General features: G+C 53.5%; 2 protein-coding genes across 5 annotated transcripts; both read left to right on the top strand.

Moving 5' to 3' along the window:
* Positions 1–902: 902 nt before the first annotated feature.
* LOC102408233 (acrosin binding protein) lies at positions 903–8749 on the top strand. 3 transcript variants are annotated; one of them, XM_006065817.4, is made up of 10 exons: positions 903–1027; positions 1259–1477; positions 1631–1725; positions 2175–2295; positions 3262–3724; positions 4184–4316; positions 6228–6407; positions 6538–6705; positions 7780–7863; positions 8441–8749. In XM_006065817.4, the coding sequence occupies exons 1-10, from the start codon at positions 985–987 to the stop codon at positions 8561–8563; spliced, it is 1629 nt and encodes a 542-aa protein (XP_006065879.1). In that variant the 5' UTR covers positions 903–984; the 3' UTR covers positions 8564–8749. The 3 variants fall into 3 exon arrangements, with proteins under 3 accessions (XP_006065879.1, XP_044796938.1, XP_044796937.1); XM_044941002.2 differs by having other exon boundaries at positions 904–1477; XM_044941003.2 differs by lacking the exon at positions 6538–6705 and having other exon boundaries at positions 903–1477.
* Positions 8750–10334: 1585 nt separating this feature from the next.
* LPAR5 (lysophosphatidic acid receptor 5) lies at positions 10335–22785 on the top strand. Of its 2 annotated transcripts, none has more exons than XM_006065812.4 (2): positions 10335–10728; positions 18844–22785. In XM_006065812.4, exon 2 carries the CDS (start codon positions 19067–19069, stop codon positions 20168–20170), a length of 1104 nt encoding a protein of 367 aa, XP_006065874.3. In that variant the 5' UTR covers positions 10335–10728; positions 18844–19066; the 3' UTR covers positions 20171–22785. The 2 variants fall into 2 exon arrangements, with proteins under 2 accessions (XP_006065874.3, XP_006065876.3); XM_006065814.4 differs by lacking the exon at positions 10335–10728 and adding an exon at positions 13227–13579.
* The last annotated feature ends 4194 nt before the right edge of the window (positions 22786–26979 follow it).

Below are 26979 nucleotides of genomic sequence, written 5' to 3'. Positions count from 1 at the left end.
AAAAACTTATCACCAATGAATTGTCCATGCCCACCTGGAACCACTTCCATAGATTAAGCCCTCCTTATGCAGGTTCTCCTCACCGGAATCCCCATCTTACTCCCTGCTCTGGCTGGCTTACCTGGAGGTGTCCTCTGTAGTTCTACCATCCAGGCCCCAACTTTGTTGTATGTTCCATCTCTGCCCCAGTCCTCACACGGGATTTGTTGTTCAGTCAGTCAGTCCTGTCTGATTCTTTGCCACCCCATGGACTACAGCACACCAGGCTTCCCTGTCCTTCACCATCTCCCAGAGCTTCCTCAAACTCGGCGCCCATTGAGTCTATGATCCAACCATCTCATCCTCTGTTGCCCCCTTCTCCTCCTGCCCTCAATCCTTCCCAGCATCAGGGTCTTTTCCAGTGAGTTGGCTCTTTGAATCAGTTGGCCAAAGTACTGGAGATTTAGCATCAGTCCTTCCAATGAATATTCAGGACTGATTTCCTTTAGGACTGACTGGTTTGATCTTGCAGTCCAAGGGACTCTTAAGAGTCTTTTCCAACACCACAGTTTGAGAGCATCAATTCTTCCGTGCTCAGTCTTCTTTATGGTCCAACTCTCACATCCTTATGTGACTACTGGAAGGCCAGATTGTAAAATAGGGAGAAAAAGTGTCCAGTGTGTGGGGCCAGCTTGGAGATGGGATAGGTAATAAGGTAAAGAACAGACAGGAGCTACGCCATCCAGCCCCTGCCAGAGTCCCAGATCACTCCTGCCGTCCTTGTCCTCGAGCTGGGATGTGACACACGGGGGACCGGGACCCGCCCCCGCCTTTCGGCCGAGTCCAGCCTCTCATCAGTTTCCCCGCCCCCACTTTGTGACGTCGACTGGTCTCGACCCCCCCACCCCCCACCCCCCGCGGCCCCGCCCTCCCGCCTATCTGCTCGCCCTGGCTTGGCCGGTTAGAGGCGCTCGGTCCGGGGAACGCTGGCGACCGTCTGGGGCCATGAGGCATCTCGCCGCAGGCTCATTTCTGTCACTCCTGAGGGGTGAGCGCGCCTCCGCCCCCGGAGCTCTCCACCGTCCCCGAGCCGCCTTCCCCCGGGGCCGCCTGCAGCCTCTCCCCATCGTCCTTCCCCGCCTCGCCAGCGCCCCTGCACACTCACCCCAGCTTGGCGGCCAGGCACCCAGCCCCCGAGTGCACGCCCCGCTCTCGGGGTGGGTGTTCCCGGCCGGCGGGTGCAGAGAGGGGCCCATCGTGGTCTGTCCCCGACCCGCAGTGCTGCTCCTGCCTCTGGCACCGGCCCCCGCCCAGGACTCCGCCTCGACCTCCACGCCGGGCAGCCCCCTGTCCCCCACGGAGTATGAGCGCTTCTTCGCACTGCTGACCCCTACCTGGAAGGCGGAGACCACCTGCCGGCTCCGCGCCACCCACGGCTGCCGGAACCCCACCCTCGTCCAGCTAGACCAGTATGAAAACCACGGCCTGGTGCCGGACGGTGAGGGCCAGCCCTGTGCGCCCTCGACCCAGAGCGAGGGGACGGGTGGCCCTGAGCCCGGGTGCCCCGCTCTCCGGACCCCAGGAGCCCATCGCACCCTCCCTCCAGGAGGGATTACACCCCTGTGTTCACCTGTGCCCCACCCTTCCCTAGGCGCAGTCTGCTCTGACCTCCCTTATGCCTCCTGGTTTGAGTCCTTCTGCCAGTTCACCCAGTACCGTTGTTCCAACCATGTCTACTACGCCAAGGTGAGGTCAAGACAGAGCTTGAACCTGGTGTCACCGAGGAAGGGCTCCAGGCCATCCTTAGGTCCTCCCTCTCAGTCACTGGCTGACACTTGCCCAGATTCTGTGTGCAGACCGTCTCACCTTAGGCATTCAGACTCTCTGAACAATCCCCCTTGTTGACAGAAAAGTAAGGGAGAGGGATGGGAGGAGGCAGAGAGAAGCCTTACAGTTCCTCCCAGTAGTGATGTCATTCAAGTCAAATGTAAAAGCCTGAAGGCAGGAAAGTGGGCCAGCAGGGCGTCTGATTTTGCAGGGGACCCTGTCTCAGATCTAGAGGGTTCGACTCAGGGCCGTGTTTCCCTGATTTCCTCCCAGGAACTGTGAGAGAGGAGACCTGGGGACAGAGGATAAGGTGGAGTGGAAATGTGCGCTTTGTGAAAGGCGTTCCCACTCTGCTTCTCTCCTTGCAGAGGGTCCGGTGCTCCCAGCCAGTCTCCATCCTCTCACCCAATACCCTTAAGGAGGTGGACAGTTCACCTGAAGTGCCGCCACCTACCACGGTGACCTCCCCCAAGTCCTCCCACGTCACAGGTGAGACCCTGCCAGCCTCTCATCCCAGAGTCCCCAAACCCAGGGCTTAAGGTATCAACGGGAGGGACCTGGGGAGGTGAGCTGCTGGAGGTAGCCTTGGGCAGCTGTTTGCATAAGGGGAGAGCCTACTTTTTTGATACAGGAAAGTTAGGGCTTTCCTGTATCAGGGTGTTTTCTGACATTACATCTATTTCTGCCCTGAACTGATTTTTCCTTGCTCCCCCAAACACTCTTGCATTAAGAAGTCCTCTGGCACCTTTCTCAGCTCACATCTTCATTCCAAAAAGGATTGGTTGCTAGGTATTCAAAGTACTTGGTGCTTCCTAAGTGAGAGGGACAAAAGGTGGTATTAGAAGTGAGTTAGGAAAGAGGACACTTTGTGAGGGAGGTGGAAAGGGGACCCGTAACACTGCCACCACCGTCACCATAGTACTATTGTTTTGATATTTGTATTCTTGCCTGTGTTTTGTATGATTGGTTGTGTGAACATGTGTAATTTAGGCTGCTTTCCTCTACCTTTGTGTTTATGTGTGTGTTTGTGCTTATGTGTTTATGTGTGTGCTTATATGTTTATGAGTGTGTCTGTGCTTATGTGTGTGTTTATGTGTGCTTATGTGTTTATGTGTGCTTATGTGTTTGTGTATGCCTATGTGTGTGCTTGTGCATTTTGTATGTGCTTATGTGTTTATGTGTGTCTGTGTGCTTTTGTGTTTATGTGTGTGCTTCTGTATTTGTGTGTGCTTATGTGTTTGTGTGTGTGTGTTTATGTGTGTCTGTGTGCTTATGTGTTTATGTGTCGGTTTGTGTGTGCTTATGTGTTTGTGTGTTTTGAGTGTGCTTATGTGCTTATGTGTGTGTTTGTGTGCCTTTACATGTTTATGTGTGTCCCTCTGCAAAGACGGAATGCCAGAAGCCTGACCATCCCTTTCCCTTCTCTCTCTTGGTCCCTCGCAAACCCTGTTGCAGCCACCGAACGACAGGTCTTCCAGCCCTGGCCCGAGCGGTTGAACAGCAACGTGGAGGAGCTGCTCCAGTCCTCCTTGTCCTTGGGCGGCCAGGAGCAAGGGCAGGAGCACAAACAGGAGCAGGGGCAGGAACACAAGCAGGAGCAGGGGCAGGAGCACAAGCAGGAGGAAGGGCAGGAGCAAGAGGAGCAGGAGGAGGAGCAGGAGGAGGAGAAGCAGGAGGGCCAGGGCACAGAGGAGGCGCTGGAGTCGGTGTCTAGGCTGCAGGCAGACCCAGAGCCCAAGTTTCGGTCTGAACTTGTGTCCTCCAACCCTTTCTCCTTCACTCCCCGGGTGCGGGAAGTGGAGTCTACTCCCATGTTGATGGAGAACCTCCAGGAGCTTATCCGATCGGCGCAGGAGATGGATGAAATGAATGACGTGTATGACGGGGAGACCATCTGGAGATCCCAGAGCCCCGGCAGGTACTGGACGTTCTGTCTCCCCCACCGGCCCCGCCCTTCCTTCTGCCTTTGGGGATGAGAAGCCCACTTGGCCAGCCTTGGCCTCAGACCCACCCAGATCTGCTTGGGCTTTGGGTGCACCCAGCGGCTGCCCGCCTCACCTGCTCTGTCGCTTAAGCACTGTCCTAGATGCCCATCTCTACCTGGCATGGGGTGAGCCCTGAAGCTAGAGCTACCAGACTTGGGTTCTGGGTTTCTCTCTGCCTCTGATGAGCACTGCAAATTTCATTTCCCCTTTCTGGGTCTCAGTTCCTCATCTGTAAAAGGAGGCGGTTAATCTGGAGGCCTCTCACCTCCAGCATGCTGAGTGCATGTGACTAAGACTGGATGGTAAGGGCAGTGGGGATCGAGTAGGCATGGCTGTCTGCCCTGGCCCTCTGGCCCATCCCCTGCAGTGGTGCCATCTTGGTCTTTTTGCAGCCTGCTACAGCTGCCCCACGTGGAGGCCTTGCTGACCCTGTGCTACTCGATTGTGGAGAACACCTGCGTCATAACCCCGACAGCCAAGGCCTGGCAGTACTTGGAAAATGAGATCCTTGGTTTTGGGATATCGGTATGCCCACCGAGCTGTTCACTGGCTCCAAGTTCACGGGCCTAGGGAGTAGAGGATGGGTGGGACCACAGAAAGCCTGAAAAGCTCTCCAAGTGAGAACCCGTTCTTGGAAAGACATTTCCAGCTCCCCTAAAAGGAAGGAGGCTCAGGACAGAGTCTGGAATCCATTCCTGGTCAGAATTCCTTCTGTGGTTCAGTTGCTAAGCTTGAGTCATGTCCAGAGTCAGTTCACCAACCACAGGATGTGGCTGTACCTTAGATGCAGCTCTTCTTCCAGGAGGGGTCCTAGAACCCGTTCCAGGGCTCTGTAGAGAGATCCCAATCTTGATATGTCCTCATAACCCAGCGAATTCTATTTCCAAGAAGTGTAGGACTTTCCAAAAGCACAAGTTAGCAAATGTGTGCTAAGAGCTGGCATGCCATCCATGCATCTGTCTATTCAACAGATATTGATCTGGCTAGGTATTTGAGACACTAGCAATTCTGTCCTAGGTAATTTAGCGATGAGTGCAACAAGATCCAATCCTCTGTCCTCCTGGAGTCCACTGGGAGAGAGAGACAAAACAGAGACCAGTGTGACAGGGATCGACGCATGACGGATAAGTCTAAAGTTCAGAGAGCAGATGGCGAGCACAAAAGTCATGCTGGGGCAGGATTGGAGAATGCCTCTTAGAGGAACTGATGACCTGAGACCTGGAGATAAAAGAAGTTAACCAGGCAGAAGAAGGGGTTGGTAGAAGGTTCCTGCTAGACAGACTAGTGTGTGCAAAAGCTCAGAGGCAAGAGAGAAGAAATTCCACGAGGGACCAAGAATGAGCACACTGTTACGCTTCCTCCCGCTCTCAGGGAGCTGAGATTGAGTAGCATTATACAAAAGGAGTGTGGGATGGTAGGTGATGGAAAGAGAGTTATTTTCTGGTGGAGGTGGACTGCACGTAGGAAGTTCAGGACTAATGGAGAGCTCATGGGATTTTAGGGCTTGGTTGAAAGAACAGTAAGGAGCCCATTTTACCTGGAAACAGAGTCAAAGAGGCCATGATGTGAATAATCCCGAATGGCAGTCCGAACAGTTGTATTTCATTTGGTAGGAAAGGGGAATTCAGTTATGATTTGGGGTTAGGGACCTGATGATGCCTCCCCCATGAGCTGTTATGAGGAGCGAGCAAGAGATTGTGTGACTGTGACGCGCTGACCGGACGGCCTGGAGATCCTGCCAAAGTGATCCTCCTCTTCCTGAGGAGACTCACTCAGGGCGGAGAGCCCTGCAGGGAGATGGGCGGCTCCACATCCAAGAAGGTCCTCCAAGAACTTGGAGGCTCTGAACCCAGGTGCTCCAGCAGAGGACCTGGGTTTTTGAGTTGGAAGCAGCCGGACCAGTGTCTCAGGTCCATCATGCACTCGATGTGTGTTTGAGCAAGTGACTCAGCCTCGGGGAACCTCAGTTTCCTGGCAGGCAAATGGAGCCATGCTTAGTAGCTATTCTATTCCTAGGAAGACCAAATAAGATGAAGGCATTTATCAGCCATGGCACGCAGCACCGTGCCAGCTCTTTGTAAATATTAGCATTATCATTAGCAGAGAGGAAGGGAGGACTGTGAGCCTTTTTCAGTTAGGCAAAGTTAGACATCTGTCAGGCACTTGGCCATGGGGATTCAGAGCTCAGGAAAGAGATCAGAACGGATGATAGAGGCTTGGGTGTCACCTGCAAGAAGATGAAGATTGTTTGTGAGGAAATAAACCATCCTGGAGGAGGGGGAAGAAATAGAGAGCTGATGGGAGGTCCTTGAGGGGAGGACCTTGGGGAGGGGAATTTGGGAAAAGCCAGAGGAGCTTCTGGAAAAGGCTTAATGCGGGGACCTTCTTGGGGGCGTGGGACTTCAGCCTCAGGCCCTCAGCCGCACCCCTCCGCAGGTCTGTGACAGTCTGGGGCGGCGACACTTAGCCGCGTGTACTCTCTGTGACTTCTGCTCGCTGAAGCTGGAGCAGTGCCACTCGGAGGCCAACCTGCAGCGACAGCAGTGCGACAGCTCCCACAAAACACCCTTTGTCAGCCCCCTGCTTGCCTCCCAGAGCATGACCATTGGCACCCAGGTACCGACCCAGCCGGGCGGGCTGCGGTGGTGGCGGTGGGGGTGGGGGTAGGGCTTTGGGCAAGGTCGGGCAACCAGGGGCTGGGGGGGTGAGCAGGGTGCCCACCTCTCTCCTGTGTCCCATGCCACAGATAGGGAGCCTGAAATCGGGCCGCTTTTACGGGCTGGACTTGTATGGCGGGCTGCGCATGGACTTCTGGTGTGCCCGGCTGGCCACTAAGGGCTGCGAAGACAACCGAGTGGCCAGCTGGCTCCAGACTGAGTTCCTGAGCTTCCAGGATGGAGACTTCCCCACCAGGGTCAGCCCCACCCCGCTCACCACGCTTCCTCCTAGTCCCTCGCTCCGGGGAACCCTAGGATGTGGGGCGGGGGGCGTCTTGGGGCCCTGGCTTCTGAGAGCTGCTCCTCACTGAGCCTCCTGCCTCTTTCCAGCAGACTCCCCTCCCCCCTCCCCAACACCCTTCCTCCTACCTCCACCTCCCCTGGGCCCCCAGGAGACCAGGATTGTGTTTAGCAAAGGACTAGCAATCCGGGAAGCTGGAGGGTACAGGACTTGGGGACACAAGACAGGTCTGGTCCCAGCTCTGCCAGTTACCCTCAGTGGGTGGGGGTGGGAGGCCTCATTCCTAAGACAAACTTCTGGGTGATGCCTGAAGTGCCGCTGACAGTGATCCAGTGCTTCCCTGCCTTAGTCTGTAGGCTCCTTCCTGAATCTTCCAGTGCTTTCCCTCTCAGTGGGATCAGCTTTACCCCCTCCCGAAAAGTCACCTCCCCTGTGGGACAACCTGTTGTAGCTAAGAGCCAGCACCGCCCCCCTCACTCCCCCAACCCCCGCCTTCTGTGGTTTAACAGAAAAAAATCAAGACCAGAACAAGTTGAGGCTACTTAAGAAAGGGCTTTTAGCTGAGCAGAAGGGCCTCCGCCTAGCTTTCCTCCCTGAGCCCCTAGATCTGGACGGGGCCTTAGACCATCTCAGCTGTTCCCCTGGGTTTATGGGTGGGGTGGTGAGGGCCACAGAGGGAAGTGGCTCCACCCAGGGTCGCACATTAGAAACACTTCCGCCTTTTCCGTCCTAAGCCGTCTCCAGGAGGCTCCCTGAGATGGGACTGCCACTTGGGACCCTTCCATGATCTGGACCCTTGGTACTCACTTCCCCGGTCCTCTCCTCAGCTGCTTTTGCAGCCTGCTGACCGGCAGAGCAGCCTCCTCCTAGTTTCAGCTCCCAGCTTCTTCCCAGACACAGGGTGACACTGAAGGGGACACCCCGGTGCAGAGGGTCTGGTTCTCTGCCCTGGTTTCTGCCGTGGGGGGCACTCTGAAGGGCTCTGAGGCTTCTGAAGTCTTCCACCTCCCATCCCCCGCTCCTGCCTTAGATCTGTGACACGGAATATGTGCAGTACCCCAACTACTGTGCCTTCAAAAGCCAGCAGTGTATGATGAGAAACAGGGACCGGAAGGTGAGCCGCCTCCCGCTGCCCCCACCACCCCCATCAGCCCCTCCATGGGTCACTGCACGCTGACCTGTTCTGGCCACTTTTCCGCCTCCCCCACGCACCCCGAGCCGTGGCATCCATCTGAGCATGGGGGTGGGGGTGTGAAGAGCAGGTGTGTCCCCCGGAGCTCTGTCCCTACTCCTCCAGCCACGAGGTGAGCAGCTCTCCCAGGCCCCCAGGCCAAGGGTTCCGGGATGGGGGTGGAAAGGGGAGGCTGCCATCAGAAGCCCTGGGGACACACTGGGAGGGAAGAACCCCCAGCCTGGTTGGTCAGAGAGGTCTAGATGTCAGTCCTGCCTCCTGCTCTTACTCACTGACTCGTCTGAGCCAAGTCACTTCCTCTCCAGCCCCGGGCTCCTCATTTCTAAAAGGAGGGGTTCGGGCTATGTGGTGTGTCTGGCTGCTTTTTAAAAAAAGCCATATCTGAGCTTCCGCCTTCCCTGACTTTTCCTGCACTCCCTGCAACCACACCTGCCCCCGCCCCGGGATCTGGACTTCTGACACCTCTGGCTCCTGGCTCTCCCACTCGGACCCTGCATAGGTGTCCCGCATGAGATGTCTGCAGAATGAGACGTACACTGTCCTGACTCCGGACAAGAGTGAGGACCTCGTGCTTCGATGGAGCCAGGAGTTTAGCACCTTGACCCTTGGCCAAGCTGGATGAGCTGGACTCTGTCCTCTCCCCACCCGCTACCCCTTCCCACACTCTCCATTGCTTTCAGACCCTGGGTTGTCTCTTACTTGGCCCGAATCACGTGTCTTTTGGGTTGGGGCACCGGTCCCAGAGAGGTTAGTGATGGGAACTCTGCCCACCTTAAAGGATGTCTATACATAAAATGTTTATTTTTAACTTGTGTGGCCTGGTTTGGTTGTGATCCCCTCCTGGACCTGCCCACCCCCTGCCCCCAGGGAGTCAGTCCTCCAGCCCCTGGCACTTATGGAGCCATCTGTCGGCAAGGGAACCCTGGGGGTGGTTCTCAGGGAAGCAGTCCTGTGCCAGGAGAAGACTGAGAAGTCAGAAGAAGTCATGGCCGGTGTCTTGGGGACCGTGTGGGCCACGAGGGCGTGTGTGTCTCCATTTCTGAAGCTCTGATCCCATGATCTCAGATGTGAGTGCAGGACTGTCCCTCTGGAGGGTCATCTGAATGAGACTGTGTCCAGGGGGGGCCAGCCCCAGGCAGTATGGCAGAATTTGCCATTTATAGGAGGGAGGAGGCAACTGGGCTGGAAGCCCTTGCTCTGACATCCAGTCATGGGCCCAATGGTCCAAATGGGGCGGAGCGCGTCATGACAGCTTGCATGGAGATGTGACTCCAGCATCAGCCTTTAATAACGTGGGAATCAGGACCTAGCGGGTGGTCGAGTGGTTAAGACTCCATGCTTCCAATGCAGGGGGCGCAAGTTTGATCCCTGGTCGGAGAAACGAGATCCCACATGCCATGTGGCCAAAAAAATGAAAAAGAAAATTTCTTGAACTGAATAAAAATGAAAATACAACATATCACCTTTTTTAAAAAGTTAAAAAAAATAACCTGGGGGACTTCCCTTGCTGTTCAGTGATTAAGACTTTGCCTTCCAGTGGCAGGGGGTATGGATTCGAGCCCTGTTTGGGAAGCTAAGATCTCAACATGCCACAAAAACCAAAAACATAAAAAACAGAAACAATATTGTAACAAATTCAATAAAACCTTATAAAAATGATCCACGTTAAAAAAACAAACAAAATCTTTCAAACAAAAAAAAATAACGGATCTCCCAAAACATATTCTGGAGACACACACGTGGGGATAACTATATAGCATTTAACAGAAAACGTTATGGAAAAGCTCAAGCATACACAAATATAGAATAATGCAACCCTGGTGGTTCAGATGGTGAAGAATCTTCCTGCAACGCAGGAGACCCAGTTTCGACCCCTGGGCTAGGAAGACCCTCTGGACAGAAAAGGGAATGGTTACCCACTCCAGTATTCTTGCCTGGAGAGTCCCATGGAAGGAGGAGCCTGGTGGGCTACAGTCCATAGGATTGCAAGGAGTCGGACAAGACTGAGCAACTAACACACTCACAATGCACCCTCAATGCCCCCATCACCCAGCTTTTATTATCAACATGTGGTCAAGCTTTTAAGACCCTGAGAAACCCTGTAATAGAGAAACCTGTTCGACTTAGTGTTTCCCATACTCATTCAACCACAATGTCCTTTTTCACCTAGGGCTCAAAGCTTGTTTTATTTTTTTGCATGGAGTGCAGACAACATGCCTGGCCCTATTGATCTGGAAGACAAGGGGCTCAGCCCAGGCTACAGAGACTAGGGGTTGTCATCTGAGTCCTGCTCCCCCTCCCCCACAAACACACAGAGGGAGGTATAAGCCACCTGTGACAAGAGCAAAACCATCTGCTGGAACCCAGAAGACACGAGACAGCCAGGGGGAACCGGCAGGACAGCAAGAGGCTGGGGGTTAGTAATTTGGAATCTGCGGTACTGGGTGTGACAGCTAGGCTTCCCGGAAACTACAAGGGGTGTGAGAGGGATGGGTGGTGGTGAGGGCATTAGTGAGGGTGAGGGTTGGGGCTGCATTAAGTGACATTCTGCTGGGGTTTCTTCTCTGGCCAAACTGTGAAGGCACTGAGGTCACGGCTTCCTCCTCTGTCTCCCTCCCTGCCCGCTGTCTTGGGGTTGGGTGCGGGTGCGTGCAGGGTGCCGGGATCTGCTGAGATCTGCTGAGGTGGGTGTGTCCCACCGCCGGGAGCAGGTCCTACCAGCCCGGCCTGGCGCAGAGCAGGCAGAAGCCAGCTCGGGAGAGCTGCGAGCCACACCGACGAGCACAGGTAAGGGGGCCTCACAGGTGGGATTGAACCTCACAGGGGCACAAGGACAGCACTCCTCCTTTAGAATTGGGGGACGTGGGTGGGAGTGGAGGTGAGAGAGGGCCCTGGGCCTGGAGAAATCTTTCTGAATAAAGAGCTCAAAGGGACGACCTCAGGCAGGCAGACCGCAGACAGAGGACGTGCCCTGGAGCATGAAGCCAGCCCCTGGGCCTGTCTGTCCTGGGGGCTGGGTTTTCCCCTTCACCTACTCTCACGCTGAACTCGGGGTCCCAGAGCCACTGAGGAAAGCGGGCCCTCTGAGGATGGTTTCCAACCCTCTCCCATTCTCAGATAAGACAATGTCCAACGCCCACTCATCCGGAGCCAGGCCTCTGCTGGTGATAGTAACCTGACCTGATTAAACTCCAGAGCGGGTTCAAGGCACAGACCTGCCCTCATAGGGACCTTCCCAGCCAAATCCAATGTCTTAGAGGCGCCTGAGAGACACTGCCTTCACCCAGGGCATTTTCTTTATAAGATGTCGAGGCTAGACGTCTCCAATGTCCTGCCAGGTCTGGTTGAATGTGGTCCAGGAGTGTCATGCAGTGGATAAAGTTTCAGATACTGGGCACAGGGTCAGGGTGGGGGTGATATTTGAGGGTGTGCAGGGCCTTCTTTTGGTTTTGTTTTAATATGTATTTATTCATATATTTTTGTTTGCGCTGAGTTTTCTTTGCTCCACACGGGCTTTTCTCTAGTTCCAGAGAGTGGGGGCTACTTTCTACTTGTGGTGCATGGGCTTCTCACTGTGGTGGCTTCTCTTGTTTCAGAGCATGGGCTCCAGGTGCATGGAGCTTCAGTAGTTGTGGCTCAGGGGCTTAGTTGCCATGAGGCACGTGGGATCTTCCCAGATCAGGGATCAAAGCGATGTCCCTGACACCTGTGTGTCACACCACTGGGGGTGGCTGTTCCCTGTTTGTGGGGGCCTCCCTGATGGGAAGGGGCCCTCCCATCAGGTTGCATCTCTGGTCCCTTCAGGGTGATCTGAGGTTGTCGCCAAAGGGGACCTGGAGGCAAGGGTTGGGTTGAGACAGAAGCACAAACTTTCAACCCTTGAGCTTCATCTCCTGGCCACCCAGAGACCGTAGAGCCCAGCTGTGTCCCTGTCTGGTGCCCTCAGCATGCACCCCAGCAGCTCAGAAGCCTCCCAAGCCCAGGCCCCCAGGGAGGGATCACAAAGGCTTGAGGGCTCCACACCACACGCACTCAGTGCTGCCCAAGGGCAGGGCCAGGTCCATGAATCCAAAGGCTTCCCGAGGTTTCTTTGAGTCTGTGGGACCCAGCCAAGTCCCAAAGCAAGGACCACCCAGAGCACAGGGCTGCCGAGAGTTGATCCCATTTGAGTCCTGAGTGATCGAGACTTTGTTTCCTGTTTTTCCAGCTCTTGACAGCAGGGTGGAGAAATGTATGCAGGTGGGGAGGTGACAGCCACTCACCGGGCGACTAGTCATTGAACTTCTGGCCTTTTCCTAGAAAGGAGAAATGGGATGAGAATAGAGAAAGGGAAAAGATGCAGCCGAGGATGATGTTGGAAGAGCTGAAAGAGAGGCCAAGAGGGGAAGGGTGGGGAGAGGCTGGAGCAGGATCTGGGCTGCAGAAAGCAGAGCAGGGCTGAACCAGAGAGGAAGGAAGATGGAAGTTAGACAGGACACGTGGAGGGGAAGACCATGACCCCTGGGTCAGGAGGAGGCCATCCACTCAACTGGGTGACCTGGTACTATCTCCACCTTACAGACTGCCCCAATCAGCCTGCAATGCGGGAGACCCAGGTTCGATCCCTGACTCAGGAAGATCCCCTGGAGAAGGGAACAGCTACCCACTCCAGTATTCTTGCCTGTAAACTTCCATAGACTGAGGAGCCTGGCGGGCTACAGTCCCTGGGTCGCAAAGAGTCAGACAAGATTGAGTGACTATTAGTCACTTTCACAGACTCCCCAGACCCAGGACAAGCTGATGGGTAGGATTCATCTGTGTTCCAGAGCAGCCCTGGGACAGAGATTTTCCTAAAGCTTTCATCATCCTTTTGCTGGATGCTCAGTACAGTTTGTATCCGTTTGGGAAATCTGAACATACAGGCCTTAAGAGTCTTCACAATCACACGTGTCTGTGGGTAGAGGTTGCATCTTCTCGTGGCTGCCAGGTTGCGGCAAGAGAGGAAGTGGGTTCAGTTAGCTACAGGGTCTGGTTACACAGTGTGTGTGGTGAGGGTGGGGGTGGGGAGACATGCTGATGGGCTTTTGACTGCCCAAATCTAAAAGTAGGTCAGAGCTATTCAGAGCTGGTCTTCTGGGGCAAGAAGGATGAAGAGACCAGAGATTCCCACTTTCCAAATTTCTGAAGGGTGTAGATTCCGAAGGCAAAGAGGTGATGAGAGCAAGGCCTTTGGTGGATGTTCCGAGAGGCGGGGAGAGCAGGGGGGAAGTGGGGCAGGAAGCTCATGGGGAGGGTAGCAGACAGGAGGAAGCTGGAGGTGTCTGTCTTCCCTCCCTGCCCCCATCAGTGTCCCAAATCACCCAACCCCCTTCTGTTCAGCTCCCCTCTGCATCCCTGGTCAGGCGCCAGAAGGGTGGACGCCACGGGGCCAGTTGTGTGGAGGAGAGGAAGGGAAAGATCATGATCTAGCCTTCTGTCCACTTTTATCCTCCATTCTCACTTCCTGCCAGGGCAGAAAATAGCCCTGCCCCACTGACTTATCTCAGCAAAGCGTGGTGCCCAGCCCAGCTCAGAGGGCAGTGGGGCCGGTCCCAGAGGCCCCAGGGACACAGGGATCTGGGCCCTGGGTGTGCTCATGGCAAGCTGAAAGACGGAGAAGGTGAGGAGGAGAATGACCACGCATACTCTGGTCTGTGCATGGTGTTGGGGCGGGGGGTAGGATGCCGGAGGGGCAGTCCCCAGGCCTCTCTTTGCCTCTCAGTGTCCTGGGGCACGGATCTGCTTGTGGCCATCTGCACACCTGTGTGTGTGCCCCTGAAGTTGCCCGTCTGTCTGTCCACCTAAGGATGTTGTCTCGAAGACGGGGGCTGGGTCTGCCCTCCTCCCCTGGCTTGGCTGTCTGAGGCTCCATGCACACACACATGTGTTACACACTGATCTGTATGTTACTAGCAATCTTGTGTGCCCATCCTGTGGTGCACCCTTATCTGCCTGTGGCCTTGCACGTGAGTGCAGCTGTGCGCTCACGTGACCTCTGGGCATGCTGAGGTTGCTGAGCCCGTGTGGGCCTCCAGGTTCCCCTTCTCCCTGGTTAAATGAAGTCCTGGTGTCTCTGCGCTTCTGGGGCTGCTGCTGTTTCTTTGCTTTACCGCCCCCACCCCCAACCTGACCTCTTGCTGACGGCAGGACAGAGGAGAGGGGCTTGCTGCCCCTTCCCCATACCTAGAGCCCTCCTTCCATTTCCTGTTTGCCTCCTTTTTGGCAGTTTTTCCCATCTCTGCCATCTGGCCTGGCACTGTGCCCATTCAGTTCCTCTGACAGGGAGCCCCAGGGAAGCAAGCGGATGGGGTGGGGGACCAGGGCAGGGGCCTGGCAGCTCTCAGTGCTCGGCTTAGGCCATTCTGTGTGAGTCTGTCAGAGAGGGCTGGTTTTTTGAGACATCAACCCAAGGGCTTCTCGGCTTTGGAATGGAGGAAGGAGAGAGCATCTCTGAAGAATTCCTAACTCCACCTTTTAGTAGCAGCTCACCTAATACATTGTGGTCTCATTAACATGCAATGTTGTTGATGAGAGCCTCGTGTGCTGTGTGCTTAGTCACTCAGTCCTGTTCAACTCTCTGCCACCCCATGGACTGGAGCCCACCAGGCTCCTCTGTCCATGGGATTCTCCAGGCGAGAATACTGGAGTTGCCATTTACTCCTCCAGGGGATCTTTCTGACCTAGGGATCGAACCCAGGTCTCCATTGTCTCCTGCGTTGCAGGCTGACTCTTTATCAGTGAGCCACGAGGGAAGTGCTGAGAGATTTAGTATTCTTGGAAGAGAATTATCCATTCACTCATTCATTCATCCTAATTGTAAGGAGCTATTGATTCTCCAAAGAATGGTTAAGAATGATAAAATGTTACCGTAATTGTAGCTGTGGGCTTCCCAGGTGGCTCAGTGGTAAACAATCTGCCTGCAATACAGGAGATACTGGAGTTCTGGGTTTGATCCCTGTGTTGGGAAGATCCCCTCCCTGGATGAGGAAATGGCAACTCACTCCAGCATTCTTGCCTGGGAAATCCCATGGACAGAGGAGCCTGGTGGGCGACAGTCCATGCGGTTGCAAAGAGCCAGACATGACTTAGGGACTAAACAGCAACAAAAATTGCAGCCGTAAACCGTTACGGAAGTTTTATCACAAGCAGTTTCCAAACAAGGCTCTCCAAAGGGACATGCTTTTCAGAGTTGCACATGTGGAAAAGATAGTCAGGAATGTGATAAGAAGAGGTTGGAATGATACATGAAATATTATAACAGGATTACAGGCTGGATGGACATGGGGGCCAGAGGGAAGATTTCCTTCCAGGCAGCCAGTGAATATCACAAGGGCCTGCTAAGTGTAAAGACTGAAGTGTGAGTGAGCTTGGGAAGAAAGCTGTACAAGGCCTAATTCCCACCCTAGGACCTTATCAATGGGACAAATACACAGGACATGACCTGAGGAGCTGAAAGCAGAAAACTGATTCAGTAGGTAAGGGGAGATCATCAGGAGGCATATTTGTGTGTGTGAGAGATGAGTCTGTGGTACCAATGTTTGAAGTGGGAGAAAGAAGGAAGTGGGTTATTAAACAGTACATATTTCAATTGGACAAAGGAGGAAGTAAAAGCGTTCACCTATGGGCACAGATTTCATCTAGGCAGCAATAAAAGTTAGGTGCAGCATCCAGCTCACACCCACCCACCCATTCTTATTGGAGGCAGCTTGGACTTTGGAGGTGAGACGTCCTGGGTTTGAGTCCTGATTTCACTCCTCACTGACCACTTTTGAGTAAAAATCAGGAGAAACACTGACCTCCAAGGGCTGCTGGGAGGATTAGAGCTTGCACTTAGAAGGCACCCAGGGAGATGGTGAGCGATCAGTAAGGCAGCTATTATTTTTGACTCAACATTTATAGAGGGAGGGGCTGGGGCTACAAAGATGAGTAAGTCACAGTCCACAGGCCCTCCCTCAGGGAGTTCACGGGTGAGTGGGAGGAGCAGACCAAGAACAGCTCATGACAGCCTGAGTAGGAAGAGCTGACGTGCATCCAAAGTGCTGGGGAGACACCAAAGAGGGGACTATGCCTGTTTGGTGGGAGGGCGGGAGTCAGGAAAGGCATCATGGGGCCCTGAGAAGTGGCTGAGTTTACCAGTCAGAGAAGGGGAGAGAGGGCATTCCAGGTTGAAGAGACAGCACGTGAGAGGCAGAGCCCTGAAGATGTCAAGTATTTGCAGAATTATCACTAGTTTGGCATGACTGGAGCGAAGGATCATGGGAGGTGGGCACATTTTAGAAAGAGAACTGGTGTTACTTGCTTTTCCGCACTTTTAAGACCCATCCAACATTATTTTCGTTGATGAAATTGGTATTTCGTAGGAGAAATGTTTCTTTATTCTTGTGCTGTGCTTCTTACAAGTCTTAAACTGCTGGTTGGAGGGAGAACAAACAAACAAGCGAAAAACACACTAGAAAATGTATGACGATTAGGTTTACAACTTTGTTCCATGTAAGGCTTTAAGTGGTTCCTACTGAAAGGAGTAGGTTCAGTATTTTGGGATAATGGCTCAGGGTCTTCAGATAACTTCTTTCCTTAAGATCCCTAAGTCGGCACGTGGCCACCCATCTTCATTACCATTACCCACAATATCCAAAAGATGGAAAAACCCAAGTCACCATCAACAAATGAACAGATGAACAAAATGTGGTGTTTATATGGGAAAATATTTGTTTTTGTTGTTTAGTTGTTCAATTGTGTCCGACTCTTTGAGACCCCATGGAGTATAGCCCACCAGGCTCCCCCATCCATGGGATTTTCCAGGCAAGAATACTGGAGTGGGTTGCCATTTCTTCATCCAGGGAGGGGATCTTCCTGACTCAGGAATCAAACCTGCAACTCCTGCATTGGCAGGCAGGTTCTTTACCACTGACCCACCTGGGAAGCTCAGGAAGATATTATTCAGCCATAAAAGACTGTAACTCTGATACAGTCTATAGCATGGAGGGACCTTGAAAACTTTAAGCTAAGTGAAATAACCCAGACACAAAAGGATGGAAATTCTACATTTCTACTCAGAGGAGGGGTCAAGAATAGGCAAATTTACACAGACAGAAAGTAGAATAGAGATTGCCAGGAGAGGGAGGGAAAGGGGATGAGCAGTTATTGCTTAATGGGTATAAAGCTGTTGTTTGGGATGATGAAAAAGTTTCAAAAATAGTGGCAATGGTTACACAATACTGCGATTGTACTTAATGTCACTGAATTGTAGTCTTAAAGATGGTTGCAATGGTAATTTTTAAAAGTTCTGTATATTTTACAACACACACAAAATAGACAGCATGTGGGGATCACAATGGAGGAGTCTCTTCTGTGGCCTTCTGGTATTAAGGAAGGACTTGAGATGAAGTCCTGTCTTCTGACTCCACTACCTCTGGCCATACCCTTCATCTGCCAGCTTTTGCCTGAGGGTGGCAGCGGCTGTGGTCTGCCCTTTCCGGCAGTCTCAGTCTTATCAGAGCCCACAGTACTTCCTGGCCTCATTGCCACCTTCTCTGGGCTAAGCGCCCCCTTCAAGCCCTTAGGACCAAACCACCGTCTCCCCCCATCATAGAACCCTCACTAGGAAACATCCAAGTCAGACTCTGCAGGGAAGCACCCAGAGAAGTTCAACCCACAAGGCCTTCCCCCATCTGGCAGCACTGTGCTGAGGTGTGCCATCAGCCTATGGGACCCCCATTCTATTACTGTCCCCATTTTACAAATGAAAAAACTGAGAGTGAGCAAGGTCAAACCATCCAGCTGGACCGGGTCACTCTGACCACAAAGCCAGCCCACACAGGAGCAACAGCAGAGATGAGGCTGGGATTTCATCCTGTACTTGGGAGTTTGAACTTTATTCTTTAGATAATGGGGAACAAGCAGAACAGGCTGGTGCCAGGGGAGGGGCTCCACTGTTCTTCTCACCACCTGACATAAGAGCTATTTGTGTGCGTGTGCGTGCGCTAAGTCATTTAGTCGTGTCCAGCTCTTTGTGATGCTATGGACCGTAGCCTGCCAGGGTCCTCTGTCCATGGGATTTCCCAGGCAAGAATACTGGAGTGGGTTGCCATTACCTTCTCCAGAGGATCTTCTGGACCCATCGATTGAACCACATCTGCTGTGGTTCCTGCATTGCAGGTAGATTCTTTACCCCTGAGCCATCCACCCAAGGAGGCCAATACCTATTTACCAGTACTTTATCATCTGTCTCCTTTCAGGGGAATGGAAAATAGGTGGGGGCAAGGCCTTTGTTTTGTTCACTGCTTTGAACATGCCTGAAACCTTCTAAAGTCCCAAGAAGCATTTGTACAAGAAAGGAAGAGATTATTAGCAGATAACAGTAACCAAAGCATTTCATATATATTGACTCGTTGAGTCTAACGACCTTGTAAAGTAGGAATGCCTCTCCTTTCTTTCTTTTGTTTTCCAGGTAAGGAAAATGAGGGGTAGAGATATTAATTCAGTTTTCTTTCCTTTAAAAAAAATATTTATTTGGCTGTGCAGGGTGTTAGTTGTGGCATGCAAACTCTTGGTTGCAGCATGTAGGCTCTAGTTCCCTCACCAGGGATTGAACCCTGCGTTGGGAGCTCTGAGTCTTAGCCACTGGACTACCAGGGAAGTGGCTAAGGCACACGAGGACAAAGGCACAGATTTATACGTAGGCAAGTCTGACTCCAGAGCCTGTGCATTTAACACTGTGCCATGGAGACGGCTGCAGAAAGCTGTTCTGGACACAGAAGGAAGGTAAGGGAAAGGTCTGAGGCTGAAAAAGGTCTCAAGAGGCCAGGGAGTTCAGCTCCATAACATTTGTGTCTTCAGCCCTTCCTTGCCTTATCTTGACTTCTGGCTTCCCTCCTGTTTCAGGTCTCCACTGCCTATGAGGCTGTGACCAAAGGCATCCCACTGCTCCCCACCTTCCCCCAGGCCGGCTGCCTTGCAACCACAACCCACACGCCCATGCTGAACCTCCGTTTGCTCTGGGGCTCTCTGTGCAGCCCCCAGGCCCCGGCCCCAGAGACTGGAGATGCTAGGACGTGGGTGCGCCCCCTGATGCCCCCAGCCTAGCTCCTCGGCGCACAGTGGCACGATGCAAGCCAACTCCTCGGCCAAGTCTCTTCCCACCGAGTGCCCAGACTACCAGCCCATCCATCATTTGCATCTGGTGGTCTACAGCCTGGTGCTGGCGGCCGGGCTCCCCCTCAACGCGCTGGCCCTCTGGGTCTTCCTGCGCGCGCTGCGCGTGCATTCGGTGGTGAGCGTGTACATGTGCAACCTGGCAGCCAGCGACCTGCTCTTCACCCTCTCGCTGCCCTTGCGCCTGTCCTACTACGCGCGGCACTACTGGCCCTTCCCGGACTTTTTGTGCCAGCTGGCGGGCGCCGTCTTCCAGATGAACATGTACGGCAGCTGCATCTTCCTGACGCTCATCAACGTGGACCGCTACGCCGCCATCGTGCACCCGCTGCGGCTGCGCCACCTGCGGCGGCCCCGCGTGGCGCGGCTGCTCTGCCTGGGAGTGTGGGCGCTCATCCTGGTGTTCGCCGTACCCACCATCCTGGCGCATCAGCCCTCGTCCTGCGCCAGAGACGGCCGCAACGTGTCCCTCTGCTTCGAGAGCTTCAGCGACAAGCTGTGGAAGGGCAGCCTACTGCCGCTCTTGCTGTTGGCCGAGGCGCTGGGCTTCCTGCTGCCCCTGGCGGCCGTGGTCTACTCGTCGGGCCGCGTCTTCTGGACCCTGGCGCGGCCCGACGCCACGCGGAGCCAGCGGCGGCGGAAGACTGTGCGCCTCCTGCTGGCGAGCCTGGTCATCTTCCTGCTGTGCTTCGTGCCCTACAACGCCACGCTGGCCGTGTACGGGCTGCTACGCGGCGAGGTGGTGCCCGCCAGCTCCGAGGCGCGCAAGAAGGTGCGCGGGGTGCTGATGGTCATGGTGCTGCTGGCCGGTGCCAACTGCGTGCTCGACCCCCTCGTGTACTACTTCAGCGCGGAGGGCTTCCGCAACACCCTGCGAGGCCTGAGAGCCCCGCTCCGAGACAGGACCTTAGCCGCCAACGGGGCTCAGGAGGCGCTCGCTGAACCGCTCACCGAGACTGCCCACGCCTCTACTCTGACCACAACCAGCCAGGGGCAGCTCCAGCTCTCCGATCCCCGGTCATCCTTCACCCCATCCCACGAGGATTCGTCCTTCTGAACGCACAGTCGTTCGTGTCAGAGCACGGTCCCACCCCTACCCCCACTCCCGCGCCTCTGGTACTCTCAGACACGCCGGGGTGTGCACCGGGGGGCGGTAGGGTGGGCGCTGGGACTTAGGAGTGGCAGCTCCCGCTCCCGGATGCAGAAGAGAACGAAGTGTGGGGCCCAGGGGCGCGCGGTAGGAAGAGCGCCGCTGGAAATGTCTTTAACTGGGGGTGATGGTGAGCAGGGGAGGACCCCTTCCCCAGCCCCTAGAAAAGTGTTGCTGTGAACCTGCCCATGTAGAGGCAGGAGACTGGATGAAATGTCCTTGGTGGGCAGGAAACGCGGCCCACAGCTGGTAGATGGAGCGGAAGATGGGTGTCCTGCCTTTAGACCAACCACAGCAGACTTCGGGAGTCTTAGGAGGCTCCGCCTGCCCAGCACTGAGGCATAATATTAATAATACAAAAGCGTATTGGATGCTCACTGAATTGGTTTCCTTTTTGTCTAGTGACTTCAAACAATTTAGACCTGACACCCAGCATGGATAGTTGGGGGCAGGGCAAAATTGAGTTAGAGGAGTTTTCCCTCCAAGTTCTTGGTCCCTAGTCCCCTTTCTAGGTCCTGCCTTCCCCCTTCAAGATCTCCTCCATTCTAGGTCCTCAGTTCTTCCCCCTCCAGCTGGCGCCCCGTCTGCTGCTTCACCTATAATACAATGAGGAGAACATTCTTGTTCTAAAGTAACAGTTCTCAGACTTGTTGGTCTCACACCCTTTTACACTCTTAAACATGGAGCATTCCAAAGAACTTTTGCTGATACTTTGTTCTTTTGATACTTAACCATATTAGAAGTAAAAAAGAATAACTTTAAAAACGGAAATAGGCAAGCGCACATTCCAATAGCTGTGAGAGCAACAGTGTCACGAAGCCTCTGGGAAATTCCATCATCTCCTTGTGAGAGAATGAGTGAAAAGGACAAATAACAGCTTAGTTGTATTATTATGAAAATAGTTTAGACTTTCTAAAAGAATCCATCCCCAGATCATGCTTTAGAACTATACCTGTACTCAAGTATTAGAGTTTGTGTGATTTCTTCCCAGGCTATTATATACATTATTTTTATTAATGCCAGGGAAAGAGCAGTGCTCAAGTCAATTGCCAGTTGTAGTCTGTAAGGCTTGCAGCTTCTGGGGGTGAGGGTGGGGGCAAGGCACTTAGGTGCTGTACCCCAGTGGAGCACTATCTGGGGATCCTGGAGCTGCAGCGGGAGGTGGGGGTGGAACGAAATGCACAAATACTCAGGAGGAGGTGGGGGTGGGAGTTTCTCTGGGCAGGGAAAAGGGAACAGAACAAGAGCCAGGCAAGAAGTTTACACGGAAGTAAATCCGATGAATGATGGACAGGAGGGCAGAAACAGGGTGACTGCTCTTAGTGAGCTGAAAGTAAGGAAATGGAAGTCTGATTTGCCGGCCACCTACTGTTCCTTCCTTCTTGAATGGAGTCTGGGCTGGCACTATGTCGTCCTAAGTGAAGTCGCTCAGTTGTGTCCAACTCTTTGGGACCCCGTGGACTGTAGCCCACCAGACTCCTCCATTCATGGGATTCTCCAAGCAAGAATACTGGAGTGGGTTGCCATTTCCTTCTCCAGGGGATCTTCCCGACCCAGGGATAGAACCCAGGTCTCCTGCATTGCAGGCAGACGCTTTAACCTCTGAGCCACCAGGGAAGCCCCATGTCATCCTCAGACCCTGACATTATTAGTGAGATTAACAAGGGAGTTGGTGACATGCTCATGTCCATGTCCTGCATGCATTTCTGTTTCTCACTGCTGTATGTTTCTGTGTGTGTGCATGTGTGTGTGTGTGTCTGTGTCTGTGTGTGACTGTCAGAGTTTCCCAGGCTGTGCCACTGTGTGTTTTAGTTCGTACTAAGCCTTTTGTGTTTACCTGAGTCCTCCAGATAGTGATTTACAAGGGTAAAATGACCCCTGGTGGCCAAACCAGAGAACTGACCCAGCATCCTCCCTGAGAGCCGTGAAGCAGAGCTTTCCTCTGTCTGGTCTGAGGTTAATAGCCTGCTGCTGCTGTAGACGAGGCCTGGTGGTTTGCAGGTTAGTACCTGCTCCATCAATTGCTCCGTCCTTAGCGTTCAGACCTTCCAGACCTGGGGGCATCAAATGTCATCATCATCCAAAGTCTCAGCATTTTGCCCTATCCAAACTGAACCTAACAGTTTTTAAAAATTGTTTGCATTGGCCACATTGCATGGCTTACAGGATCTTAGTTCCCCAACCAGGGATTGAACCCATGTCCTCCGTAGCGAAAGCATGGAGTCCTAACCACTGCACTGCCAGGGAGTTCTCTATTTGAGTATTTTTATATGCAGATAAGTGGATGAATTCCAAAGCAATTAAAGCTCACATAGCAAGTATCTTCTAACTTGCTATATAATTTACTTATTTATTTATTATGTTTTATAGTTTATTGTCTGTCTCCCCTTCACCGCCCCGCCCCCCGGCAAGTAGAATGTAAGCTCCCTGGGGGGAGGGATCTTTGGTTCTCTGGTGTATCCCCAGCATACAGAACAGTGTCTGGTGCCAAAGAAGTTCCTAATAAATATTTGTTGAAATGATGAACAGTTGAGTCATTTTTCTTTTTTTATTTTTTATTGCAGTATAGTTGAATTACAATGTTAATTACTGCTGTAATGAACAATTGGGCTTCCCCATGGCTCAGTGGTAAAGAATCCCCCTGACCCATACAGAAGATATAAGTTTGATCCCTGGGTCAGGAAGATCCCCTGAAGGAGGAAATGGCAACCCACTCCAGTATTCTTTTTTTTTTTTTTTTTATTCGATCCCACTGACTGTAGCCTGCCAGGCTCCTGCCAGGAGATCCATGGGATTCTCCAGGAGAGAATACTTGAGTGGGTTGCCATTTCCTTCTCCACACTCCAGTATTCTTGCCTGGAGAATCCCATGAACAGAAGAGCCTGGTGGGCTACAGTCCATGGGTCACAAAGAGTTAGACATGACTTAGTGACCCAACAACAAAATGAACAGTAGAACCTTGTTGTGAAGTAGTTTACTATCTAGCATGGACCAAAGAACAAGTCAACGATAGTTATTATTCAAGATGGAAGATGGAAGAATGCAGGGGAAGGCACTGACCATTAATTTATTGGGCACTGGACAGTCCCTGGAGGTTCTTAAGGGAGGTTCAGCCCACCCTGACACACTGTGTGGGATAAACTACAGGGAAATGAGGCGGGGAAGAGTCTAAGGAGAAAGACAGGTGAGGGGGTGGATCCAGGAGGTGTGCTTTCAGAGGCAGATGGAAATGAGTTTTCTCCAGTGTGGACTCTCCATCATTTAAACTCCAGTGGACAATGTATCCACAGGGTTTCCATGAGAACAGAGAGGCAAGAATAGATTCAGGAGGACTTCCCTGGCGGTCCAGTGGTTAAGACTCTGCACTTCCACGCAGGGGGCTCTGGTTTGATCTCTAGTTGGGGAACTATGATCCCATATGCTGCACAGTGCAGAGATTAGATTCAGGAGATGTTGCAGGCAGAGGAGGAATGAGCAGAACCTGATACGAACAGGAAGTTTAAGGATGTCTGCAGTCACTGCTATTTTCACAGGATCCCTCGATGACTGGGTGGCCAATGTAATGGCAACTACATGTGGGAAATCCAGAGACCACCCTGTGTCCAGAAGTTTACCTTTTGGGGGGTTGCTGCTGCTGCTGCGTCATTTCAGTCGTGTCCAACTCTGTGCGACCCCATAGACGGCAGCCCACCAGGCTCCCCCATCCCTGAGATTCTCCAGGCAAGAACACTGGAGTGGGTTGCCATTTCCTTCTCCAATGCATGAAAGGGAAAAGTGAAAGTGAAGTCGCTCAGTCGTGTCCGACCCTCAGCGACCCCATGGACTACAGCCTACCAGGCTTTTGGGGGGTTAGGAAAACCCAAAGGAGGAAAATGAGAAAATCTCAGACACAGGGAGAAGTGTGTGAACACATTGTAAAAATATTTTCTATGCAATTGGGCTTCCCCATGGCTCAGCTGGTAAGAATTCACCCGCAATGCGGGAGACCTAGGTTAGATCCCTGGGTCGGGAAGATCCCCTGAAGGGAAAGGCTACCCTCCAGTATTCTGGCCTGGAGAATTCCATGGACTCTAGTATAGTCCATGAGGTCACAAAAAGTCAGACACAACTGAGTGCCTTTCACTTCAGTTCACTTCATGCCAAGACCTTAGTTTTGTGCTCAAAATGCATTATTTTATTTAATTATTACAATAACCCTCTGAGTTAGGAATAATGATTACCCCCACTTTACAGATGAAACATCCTGGAGGAGCTGAGGTTCTAATGTCACACAACCAGGAAGTGGGACAGTGTCTCTGCGACTCCCAAAGTCCTCTACTCTTCACAGAACACCCTACTGTATCTCCCCTTCCTTTACAGCCCACTGTCTCATCCCTGGTTCCCTTCCACCCACCACTCCTTGGCATCCTTTCCTCTCCTTCCCTCCTCATGTAGGCCACCACTCTCTCACCTTGAGTCCACTGTGTCACCTGTCCCTCCACTCAATGGAGTTCTTCCTCCGTGGGCTCCTAACTCACTCACCCTACAACACACCAGCCCTTCCTCTCCACCTGCCTCCGCCCCAGTGCAGAACCCACTGTGGCTGAGTGAGCGCTGAGAACAGGGCTCATTCATGGTTCCAATGGTGTTGGGCCCTAAAACATACCACATCGAGGGGGTTTGGAAGGGCATGGCTCAAGGATAGCACCCAAAGCTGGACACCTCAGCCTTCATGCACTCCCTCCCCCACCTGGGATGTGCCCAACATTTCCAAGACAGCACTCCTGATTGTCCACCAACTAAACCAAAGAGGACACCACTCCATGGTTTTCCTCAAGGTCCGTATCCTCTGTAGAATGGTCCGTCCATGTGGTGAGAGAAGCTGGGGGAAGAGGAACAATCACTGGTCTTGAGGTAAATTCAGGAGAACAAGGAGAGATGCTTATTAGCCCTGGAGCATGAAGGAAATCCCTGTGGGGTTGCCACCTGGAGTCCCCTGAAGAAAAGTGGAGGGGGAGGTTAACCTCCCACGGAGCCTTCCTTCTTCCTTCTTTCAGGAGACCTGGAGACCAGGGAGGCTGGGGAACTGTCACCATGCTGTGTCTTCCAGAGGAGCACTGAAAACCCTGAAGAGTGAAGTTTCTCCCAGGGGCTTGGAGAATCCCAAAGGCTCTCAGAACTTTGCCATCAAACAAACCTGGGGACTAATTTTGGCTCTGTCACTTCTTGGCAGTGTGACCTTGGAAGTTGTTTAACCTCTCTGAACCTCTATTTCCCCATGAAATGGGGATCATAGCATCTACTTATTGGGTTCTAGTGAGGGTTAATGAGGTCACCCTTGAAAGGCACCTGAGAGACATCCCATAAGGGGGAGCTCTCTTTCCAACCAGGGTCTGGGGAGGACAGGCCGTTGGTGAAGTCGGCTTTTGATGCCCAAGGGGAGAGTTTCTGGAAGACAGCAAGGGTTCCAGGTGAATCCTCGCCCAGATGGAGCTCTGCCAGCAATCAGAACCAAGGCCAGGGATGGGTGAGCAAGGCAGGCGGGGCCAGCTTTCACGGTGCTTGGTCAAGGAGGAGGCCGGGGCAGTGACTGGCCTGTCGCCCTCTGGGGGCACTCTCTCCTCACCGGCCCCTTGTCCATTCCACAGACAGAGAAGTGGGTGGGAAAGTGCCCGAATGGAGAGGAGAGGGGGCATGGGATGAAGAACCAAGCAGAGGAGAAAGGGCAAAAGAGGAGGCTGGAGGGGAAGTGAGGGCCCGGGCAGGCCCTGGTGGGGCCGGGAGAGGGGCCCAGGGCTGGAGGGCGGAAGGGAGACAGCCTGGGAGGGAGAGCGCCGAGGCGGGAGGAGGGAGGGACAGGGAGGGAGACCGGCGGCGCTGACACAGCCTCGATGTGTGGAACGGGCTGGGGTTTGGCCCACAGGTCAGGCGTCTGGCAGTATTATGGGATGGAGAGGCCTTAGGAGACAGGGAGAGTATTATGGGCTGGAGCAGCCTTAGGAGACTGGGGAATATTATGGGCTGGTGAGGCCCGGCTCCAACTGGAGGCGGGAGGAAGGGGTGCGGGGCGGGAAAGGGGGGGGTGGTGGTGGAAGGGAATATTATGGGCTGGAGGCCTCCTGCGACCAGAGGCAAGAGTATTATGGGCTGGCAAGGCCTTCGGTGGCCAGAGGGGGGAGCAGCGGGGGATGGCACCGGCTGCATGTGACTGAGGGGGGGGCCAAGTTGGGGGGGGTGGCGAGTGGGGGTGGGGGAGCATATTATGGGATAGCTCTTTGTACCTACTGCGGGGACTGCTTCTCCAGAAGATATTATGGGATGTCGTGTGTGGGAGGGGGAGTGGGGCTGGGGGATTATTATGGGATGGTGGTGCAGAATGGGGAGGGCCTGAGGAGAGCTTCTCCGACCCCCCCCACCCTTTACTCTCTAGCCATCGTCTCTAAGGTCTGCGTTCTTCCGTACATGGCCCAAGGAGAACACCTGAAGTCCACCCCCCACACTCTGGCTGTTTGAGCACCTCAACCCATCCTAGGCATCTTCCTTAACTAGTAGCCACCTCTGGGTGCTGAAGGGGAAACGAACCCCCTGAGGATGCGGAGAAGGTCCCAAAGCAGGGTTGTGGTGGCCAGTGGGCCACACCTCCCACCTGTCCATGTCCCCTTGGCTCCCCATCCCCTTGGGTCACTGTCCTTCCCCTTGTCACTCCCTTCCACAAAGTGGGGGCCGTTGATCCTCCT

Source organism: Bubalus bubalis, chromosome 4, assembly GCF_019923935.1.
Source record: "Bubalus bubalis isolate 160015118507 breed Murrah chromosome 4, NDDB_SH_1, whole genome shotgun sequence".
NCBI classification, from domain to species: domain Eukaryota; kingdom Metazoa; phylum Chordata; class Mammalia; order Artiodactyla; family Bovidae; genus Bubalus; species Bubalus bubalis.
Note: the sequence above shows the minus strand (reverse complement) of the source record. Positions and strands in the feature narration are given on the sequence as shown.